The sequence below is a fragment of the Amphiura filiformis genome, chromosome 4 (assembly GCF_039555335.1).
Source record: "Amphiura filiformis chromosome 4, Afil_fr2py, whole genome shotgun sequence".
Classification (NCBI taxonomy): Eukaryota; Metazoa; Echinodermata; class Ophiuroidea; order Amphilepidida; family Amphiuridae; genus Amphiura; species Amphiura filiformis.
Genome location: NC_092631.1, coordinates 59,873,621 through 59,883,473, shown reverse-complemented (window position 1 = coordinate 59,883,473; position 9,853 = coordinate 59,873,621). Strand labels below are relative to the sequence as shown.

The window sequence follows — 9,853 nt, the reverse complement described above, 5'->3', positions numbered from 1 at the left end:
ATGCAGATCGGGATGCAGATTAACTGTAATCCTGACATTTATGATGTGTACTTCAGGCAACCCATGATGAAATAATCGTAGAATAAATAATATATCATGTACGAAACCCCGGGTTCAAAGAACAACTGATAGCTAAGTTCAAGTTTCTAAATTTAAACTTTAATCGCCAGCGATGAGCAACTTAAGAACTGACCAGTAAGCTGTATCAACTTCATTTAATTTGGCAACAACGATCCAATTCATTGGTAGCTTTAGTAATCAAAACTGGATCACGTTTCGAAGCGACTGGAGTAGTAACCGAGTCTTATGGTAGTATAAAGTTCGGTTTTCTCAGTATCAAAACTATCAATACTCCACAGTACTAAATAGTGTAATACATTATAGGCTACATTTCTCAATTGCAGGGTGCATTCTACTCAATCTTTAGCCAAATTGGTTGAAATAAGTTAAAATGCATCACCGACAGCGTGAGTTGGCGCACGCAGAATCCAAGAATTTGAGGGTAAGTTTACTATTATTTTTCAATTTTCCCAAGTTATCGAAATTTTATTGGCCTTAACTTGTGAACTTCCACTTCCTATCCCGAGTATTCATGTTATTTTGTTAAGTTCCATGCATGCCTTTAACACAATTTAAACGAAATATGGGAATATAAGGCCTATCAGTGATTCGAAATTTCAGCAGATCATTACGAGGGGCTCTGTCATATAGTTCCTATAGTGAGTATGGTACCCCTTCAAATACTTTTTTTAAAAACAAAATACAAAGCAGGAAAAGTCTACTTTTGATCTTCCTTATTGAGCCTGCCTAGGCTTGTAAATTCATAATTCATAATGGAATCACTGCAACATTCGGTGCTGGAAGAAAAGCACAATTTAGTTCGTTTTGATGCTATATTTATGGTAACTAGCTGTAGGCCTAACTTATGCGGCAAAGGGGGTAATAATTAGTGTGTGTATATGACCACTCCTAGTTTGCAGTTTTAAAAAACGGGCAAATTAGACTTGCATCGGTTTCGTTATTGACTCTACCCTATTGGTGCTCATCTGGTAGTCAGTGGCGTAGCTGGGGGGGGGGTCAAAATATTTCCAAAATATTTTCAACGCACGTTTAACAATGATTTGGCATTCCCCTATACACAAACAAACAAAACAAAAGGAATAAGTAAAAGCAAATATAACAATATTTCAATGAAAAGGAACATTTGTAATTTCTAATCAGAACAAAATAGGCCTAATTAATTTCTGATAAGTAAATTAGATAAAGGATTCTACTTTTCAACTATTTCGGAACTTGAGCAGAATGCTGATGATCTCCGTGATGATCCAGGAGGTTTTGCAACAAATGGTCATGTGATGTGGGGGATCAAAGGCTGATGCATTCCCCTTCCCCCACCCGTTGCTAGCTCTTGCTGTTTTCTATAAACATTGAATAAACAAGTGAACTGCAAACATATTTTAACCCAAAAAAGCAAAAAGCTCCAAAGAATAATGAACGGCGATATCATGTATCACGCACTGGCAACACCGTATGGGAAATTCCCATTCATATGACCTCCCACCCGCATGACCTTACAAATAAAATACTTCATGACTGCTGAACACTTTCATTTGCGTCACAAATTTAACTGAAATACTGCAGAATATTACGTTGGTGCCACGATTCACTTTGATTCTAATATATTAAACGCTGAACAGTACAGGGTTTTGTCATAAAACTTGCAAAATGAATCAACGGCGATTGGCTCGACATGAGGCTAAAAATCTAAGAGTAAGTTGGTGGTTTGATTTTCAAGCTGGTATTGGTACTACTACTAGGTCATGTTTTTTATACTGGGACCCTAAAAAAGGTGGTGCTGTCACATTTTGCTCAATCATTTTGTCTACTTATTCCTATATTTTTGCTAAAATTCATCATGAACAAATGGTTTTGGTCTTATTTTGAAGATAAATTATTAATCTAATGAATTAATAACAAATATAAATTAACAAATGTATTAATTAATTACAACAGCTTAATTAAGTTAATTAGTCAGGGGTGGTGCCGGAAGTGGAGGAGCCGGAAGCGGAGGAGCTCTGTGTAATTCCAATGGGAAGTTGATGTTCATTAATAAAATTTATGCACTTTGTTCAATGTTGCCCAGTAGAAGTAAAAATGCATTTGCATAATGTTAATCTTATTTTTTTTAACTTTCTATAACTATAATTGCCTAGTTAATCTTAATAAACTTAGTAATTAAGGATTTAACAAGCTTTTAATGAATGCAGTGGAATGTGGGTCATACAATACAATGGGCTTTAATTTTGCATGCATGCATATAAAATAAATTTCAATATTGTTTTATCTTTGAAATATAAAATAAATCTTCTCAAAGGAGATTATTACAGTCAAAGAATTTAATCTGATGACATATTGATCTCTGGTTATTGTTAAATAGTTTATTGATGTAGGCTAATTGTGCATGTATATATGCCTACATGTACATGTACCTTTGTTACTAATTATTCACTGTATATTGATTTTTGGAACACCCTATATAGGATTTGGATATTTAAATTTGATAGTATAGCAATTCTGTAAACTATTGAATATAATTTTCCAAATTTAATGGCACTTAAGGAAATTTTACATAAATTACACAATTTAATTTACAGGTTTTTTTTTCACACCCTGTATAATACAATGGACTTAACAGATATAGTGCAAACTATATATTTAATGAAAGGACTATAACTGTGTACATTCCAAATATCAAGTTCATTTTCCAATTTAATATACTATGTAGAAATTTTCGAGTGGTAAAGAAATTTATTTTTTTCTGTATTTTTCAATGGAATCACCCTGTATATTTTTTGGTACACCCTGTATATCCACTCAAACTTTACAGATTTGCAATCATGACAATATATGCTTTCTAAAAATGTATACTTTTACTAGTTTGGGTGAAAACTTTTTGAAATATAATCAAAAATACAAAAAAGGAGTTGATTTTTGACAAATTGCAAGATGTGACACAATTGGGTCCCACCTCAAAAAACATGACCACTAGTACTTTCTTTACCAGAGAGTTGTACTGAAACTTGATCATGTAAAATGTTCTTGTATTAAACAAATTCGTGAAAAAGATTATTAATTTGTTGGCAATTAGGGGAAGGGTATAATTAGTTGACTTGTAAGTTGTTGTACTACTATAGATTCAAGATTTCAGGATTTATTTATTTGATATTCATCTTACAATTAGTTCCAGTAACTGTAACTCGTCAGGTCCGTAGATGTCATTATGTTTATGATAAAGACTGAAGTCTTGCTGGCAGGACTATCTTACAATAAGATATATAGTCAAACAACGGATACATAAAAAAGATATAGTTAAGTAAACAATAGTTAAACTACAACTAGATGATTAAATATCATGTACAGTGCGTTTATCAAAAGATGAGTTTACAAACTGAATAACCTGCTGAATGGTATCATTGTCCTGTACACTCATAATAAGAATAAAGATATCTCTATCAGATAGACTGTCAAAGTCATAAATGCTTCTAAAATTATCAAGCAATCTTATCCGCAAGTCATTGTAAAAAAACACTTCATACAAAGAAACTCATTTTCAACATCGGTGCATGTTTCAGATCTTCCATGCAACCACAATACTAATTACTATACATTTTGTATGAAAACAATAAAGAAAATATCATAGCCATATTTTCATATATTACTACTAGTCAATGTGCAGGTGCTGAGGTGATTTTCCTATAGATGATGTAAATAAAACGTTTTTGTACCAAATTGTGAAAATAAACTACAACTTTTATACCTAGAAATGGTTGCATTTAACCCAGTTCCTATAATAATTATATGTTTTAAAGTTATTGTTTTATTTAGCATATTTTTAGGGTTGGGTGTCAGAATTAACTTGCTCAGTACGTACCTACACAATATATATTGATGTTGATTTTCATGGCTGCGCCTCGGAATAGTACCACTAATTTGAAGGCGCATTACTAATGATTATTATTATTATTACTACTTAGTTGCAAAATTATGAACCTTTTATATGTCCAATTGTCCATTTTCTTATGTTTTTTACTGGCTTTTTGTCTTCTCTTTTTGCCTATATTTCAGTTTCATCATTTCAGACTTTGGCCTGATTGGTTCAGATCTGGTCACATATACCACCTTTGGTCCCCATTGACCAGATTGTATCACATATTAGTAATATAATGTTTGTATTGTTTTACAGAAAGAAGATCGGTTAGAGAGAAAAGAAGACAGACTCCATGCGAGGGCAGTAAACCAAGCCTTGCATGGCAATTATGCGGCAGCAGCAAAACTAGAAGTGAGTTTATTGTGGAGCTGTGACACAGCTCATGCTAATCTGAATAAAAAGATCCTCTTTTTTTCTGTAAAAACATCAGCCCCTTTTTCAAGGCAAAACTCTCAAAAAGTCTATTTGTTTTGTAAAAATATTGCAATTGGCCCATTTTTGAAGGAAAAATTCACAAAAGGTCCACTTTTGAGCCCACTGCACTGCATTCCTCAAGTATATCCTGTTTTCCAGTACAGTAGCAACATATTATGTACCTACCAAAACATTATCTCAACAGAGTATTCCAATTTATGTTAAACATGTTAAAGTTACCAGGCCTATATGAAATTTCACCTATAGTCAGGTATATAATTTTGCCATTTTACCTGCTAGACAACATTGCCTGTTCTGCTTATAGTGTCAAAGTGCATCTGTACTTGTACCTTCGATAATCATGATAAGGATTTTATCAGTATGCTCTGCATACACGCTTGTACATTTTAATCAAAAAGATAATTTGCATTAAAGGCCTATGGTGATTTGCTAATCCAGATGTTCATAAAAATCATCAAAATTCAGATTTTGGCACCTTGAAAGCCTTATATTAAAGACAAAATAAGACATTTTACATGAATCTGTAGAGCAATTAGCTACATGTATAGGGCTTCAACTTTGTCAATACTGCTGTAGTGCTGTTTTCCTCATCCTAATTTTGTGCCAATTTTAAGGACTTATCCTTCACTTTTAATAGGCAAGTTTTATTTATTTAGCTGGGATCACTGAATAAGCCTTTAAAGGAAGGTGACCTGATATATTTGGAAAATCAAATTCTTTAAAACTTGCGTATAACATAAAATTTTATCCCTTGCAAACATTCATGCAAAAAGAACACGTAAATTTTCCTTGTAAATGTGACTAATTCCTTATGGAATAACTGACATTTATACAGTGTGATACTGGTAGGTCGACAGTGTTTTTGTTTTAGGCCAATTACAATTGATTCTTAGTTTCCTGTTTCCCGCCCGCGTCCAAAGTAGAGAATTGCAAAATATTTAATTATTTAATTTATATTTTGGATTTTCTCTTAAAAATAACTTTTAATGACTACCATTTGCTACTTTCTGACTTTGATCATATCATCTATAATGATGAATAAACATAGAACCTAATTGTACCATTACTTATGTATAAAATCAAACATAGTAGTAAAATAATTAAATGCATGCTCCTTGTCAAAATGGCTTGATGTAGGTTGCGAGCACTTATTTTAAAATAAAGAAAATAAAAGATAATTAATAATTAATAATTAAAAGTCGCCTCATCCCTGGTTTTCAACCATGAAACAGGAAACTAAGAATTAATTGTGAAGGGCCTAATGACAATCATCATGATCATGTAATAAATTGATATCAAATGAGAGATCCTATTTATCTCATTAACATATTGAAATTAGGAGTTCCAAATCAGTGTATTTCTGACGATATCATCAAAAAACTGTTGGATTAGTCTCAAACTTGGTATACTCAAACTTGGTCAAGGCTAGTTCATCAGTTTTTGGTGATTTCTCCGGAAATGTACCGATTTAGAACGCCTAATTTCAATATGTTAATGAGAAAAATATGAGCTTTCACCTGATACCAAAATCTATATTTTGATGGGGTAAAGTATGGGGATGAGGCTGTCAATCAGGTTACCCTTTAATTAATCCATGTTATTTTCTTCTTCAGACTAAATCCCATGTAGCTGGAGCCAGAGCAGATGCTGCAGGCCATAAGGCTGATATGGCACACCACGCCCGCACACACCCTCTACATCCACACCCTCATGTGGTACATCCACACCATCATCCCCATCATCATCATATACCACCAATAATTCCACCAGTGGTACATGTACACCATGGTCCTACACCACAACCCACTGTAGTGCATGTAAGTATAATTCAAATGTGTGGGCTGTTTTATTTGAAATCCATACACCCCATATGGAAGACATGATCTTAATCTTTCACACATGGAATTCAAATGGAGTCACCCATTCAAGTAACCCCATTTGAAAATCACACTCCCTTTGTGGGAGATTAAGGTTATTTCTTCCATATAGGGGGTGTACGGATTTCAATTAGAATAGCCCTGTACATCTTCAATTAGAAATCCAGAGAAAAGTGTCCTAAACCAGCAAGTTTAGGCTATTTTATAAAAGGCACTTAAGGGGGTACTACACCCCTGCACAATTTTGTGCCTATTTTTGCATTTTTCTCAAAAATTATAGCGCATTGGGGACAGTCACAGTCAAAAATGCGGGAAAACCAATATTTGATCAATAAATCAATAACTACTTGCTTTGAGTTGCTGAATTTTCAGTACAGTAGTTGTAGTCCTTGCCCCTATAATATACATATCTTACTTGTTACCAATGTGCTATAATTTTTGAGAAAAATGCAAAAATAGGCACAAAATTAGCCAGGGGTGTAGTACCCCCTTAAGGGATTGAATAGCAACGTTTTCACATATTTTTTGAGGGACCTGAGCGCACATCAGACATATCGAATTACATTCTGAATATGAGGAATTTTGATTTAAAAAAAAATTGTGATATAATATAAATTTTATAGCAAATTATTAAAATTTGATATTTTTGATATTTAACAGTCCTCGAAGTCAACTTTATGAATCTAATGATATGTACTTTGAAAAATTTGTCAAAACAGTGTGGTCTTTGCAACCAATTGTTTTGGGGTTGTTTTTTTTGCTGGGGATTTAACTCCCCATATAATAAGCTCAAATAAGCCTCTGACCCCGCCCTTAATAAGTCTCCAAACACCCCACCTCCGAATTTGCTGTTGTTTTTGTTTAATTCGAATTTTTGACTTCTAATTGTAAATTTCAATCCCCCAAAGACTACAAAATATACATTATTTTTGTCAGATAAAAATTATGATTCAAGTTTAATCATTTGACTTGGAGAATGATGAATACATAATTGCCAATATGACCATTTCTAGGTGGTCATTGGCAGTGGTATACCGATGGGGGCGGGGGACTTTTTGCCTGGTTCAAAATAAACAAGTTTCTAAGTTCTAAATTGGGCCAGTTTTGTAAACATGATTAAATGCTAAATAGTTTGGAAATTCTAGCTTGTATTTTAAATAGGAATTAAACACATGTTATCTTGGAATTTGACATTGGTGTTAGGAATTTAACATGTTTAGAAACATGGTGCAATTTAGTGTTTATAAAAGTGTAAGTTTTTTATGTATAATTATATCTATGTCCATATTTATTTTTCAGCATGTGACCACAACAGCACCCCCTGCATATCCCACTGGGGCAGCACCACCACCACCAGGTAACTATTTCAAATATATTAAAATGATAACCATGGTCACTGCGCATGCGCATATTTTGCGGTGGGGGCGGGCTTTGGGGGCGCAAGCCCCGCGGGTAAAAGCAGGGGGCAGCCAAAAGAATTATTAAAGAAAGAAAGGGCGGACAAATTATGAAAATGGCTTAAAAATGTGAAACCAATGGAACTATACATCACAATTTATTGCTTTTGGTCGCTGGTTGCTAGCACCTAAAATCTTTTTTTTTTGCTCTTCACTTTTTCAAACCAAATAAAAAAATTGGGTCAACCATTTTGGGCTGTTGATAAAGGGGGTGGCAAAATTTACCTTTTCTGCAGCCCCCGGTAGGAGCGGCCATGGTACGCCACTGCTGTGTAGGCTCCAGAACCGGGGTGTGGTGGGGAGCTAGCAGAGGCCCAGACATGAATTATAACAGAGTGGCATTGCTATGCATTCACTTATGCATAACTCACAAATTCAATGTTGGAAACAAGTGAAGTGGTTGTTTTTATGGATATCTATTAAAACATATAGAAATAAACTGGAATATGTGAGAAGAGTGCATATCTGGAGCAAATGCTCTCTGCATCCCCCTTTAAAGAAACAATAAATACTTATTGTATTTAAGGGCTTGATAAGATAATGTTTGAAGTATCAAAAGGAAGTTTGTCTCATACCCATATTTAAAGCATGAGGAAGACTTCCTTTTAGACATGCACATTCAATAATCAAAGAGTCTACAATATGGTAACCGGTTGATATGTCAAAGGGTCATTAGTCCGAAAACCCATTAACCCAAATCCTCATCCTAACCTATAACCTTTGAAACCTAATCCTAACACTGACTCTAACCCTAGTCTAACCCTATCCATAACATTAACCCTAATTCTAACCTTATCCCTAACCCTAATCCTATAACCTAAAATGTTCTAAAACTAACTTGAATCCTATTTGGACGAATGACCCTTCATACTATTGGCAGTTCCTTATAATATAGCATCATTGGGCAGGAAAACCTTCTATATGTCATTGGCCCCTGAACATGTTTAAAGCAAAACCTCTTATGTAACCCATTGGCAGTTTTGTTTTAAACATGTTCAAGGGCCACAAATACTTACTTTTATGAGGTCCTGCCCAACAATGATATATCAGTAAATGATTACCATCCAATTTTGCATCTCAGTAATAATTTGCCTTTACAACTTTTCTTTTTCATAGCTGGATATCCTGCTCCGGCAGCCCCTGGTTACCCTCCGGCGACATCTGGCTACCCTCCTCCAGCATCTGGATACCCACCTCCGGCTACTGGCTACCCACCACCGGCTGCAGGTTACCCACCACCGGCTGCAGGCTATCCACCACCCGCTGGATACCCACCACAACCTGGATATCCATATCCACCACAGTAGGCTGCCATGATGGTTAAATAATAAATCCAAAGATTTACCAATCAAATGGTTTGCAGACTTTAAAAAGTAGAAAAGGTTTGCTATTTTGAATTTAAAAGGGAATCAAAGAGGTTACACTACAGGGACTCATGACTCTGCCATGTTAACATGTTGCTTATGGAGGCAGTAGTACCTATACATCTCTAGATTATTTCACCGTATGCCAGGCAAATTTAGTTTTCATACAAACAGTGGCGTAGCCAGGGGGAGCTAGGGGGCACAAACTGCCCTCCACAGAAATGTGTAGGGATGAAACTGGGGACGGCAAAGAGTAAAGTGTCCTTGAAATGACTAAAATGGAATGACAAATAGACAAATGGGGACAAAAATTTGGCTTTGCCCCCTTGTACTTAAAATCTGACTATGCTACTGCGTGAAAACTTTTGCACTGCTTATGCTTTAAGTCACAGATAACATCAGTCTATTTGGGGCATTTATTGTGAAATGCCAAGATGTTCAATTTTGGTGTTTTGCATGACAATCCAATATATGAAACAGAAATTTCTATCTTATGCAAAGAAATATGCTGAGTCTGGACTCCCTGGTTTAACCTCTTTGGACAGAATAGTTATTTAACCCCCTGAGCACTACCTGCCGATCTATTATTGCCTTTGATTGGTCAATTACATGATATTTTCACTTTAATCGCCAATCAGAATGGAACTTTGCTAATAATTCACCCCAATTTTTTTGTGTGGTGAAATTATTTTAACAATGTTACTGATTGGGCCAATTGATAATGAAAACTTC

At 34.8% G+C, this 9,853-nt stretch overlaps 1 protein-coding gene across 2 annotated transcripts; it reads left to right on the top strand.

Annotated features, from left to right (window-relative positions):
• The first annotated feature begins 345 nt into the window (after nt 1-345).
• LOC140151149 (uncharacterized) lies at nt 346-9,286 on the top strand. Of its 2 annotated transcripts, none has more exons than XM_072173373.1 (5): nt 346-502; nt 4,244-4,339; nt 6,037-6,240; nt 7,600-7,657; nt 8,874-9,286. In XM_072173373.1, the coding sequence occupies exons 1-5, from the start codon at nt 452-454 to the stop codon at nt 9,062-9,064; spliced, it is 600 nt and encodes a 199-aa protein (XP_072029474.1). In that variant the 5' UTR covers nt 346-451; the 3' UTR covers nt 9,065-9,286. The 2 variants fall into 2 exon arrangements, with proteins under 2 accessions (XP_072029474.1, XP_072029475.1); XM_072173374.1 differs by lacking the exon at nt 346-502 and adding an exon at nt 1,582-1,770.
• The last annotated feature ends 567 nt before the right edge of the window (nt 9,287-9,853 follow it).

What these genes read in the sequence shown, in the direction of transcription:
- LOC140151149 (XM_072173373.1), top strand. Translation starts at nt 452, where the DNA reads ATGCATCACCGACAGCGTGAGTTGGCGCACGCAGAATCCAAGAATTTG. An exon ending in CAGAATCCAAGAATTTGAGG is followed by an intron (nt 503 to 4,243) that starts GTAAGTTTACTA and finishes ATTGTTTTACAG; the next exon opens with AAAGAAGATCGGTTAGAGAG. An exon ending in CACAACCCACTGTAGTGCAT is followed by an intron (nt 6,241 to 7,599) that starts GTAAGTATAATT and finishes TTTATTTTTCAG; the next exon opens with CATGTGACCACAACAGCACC.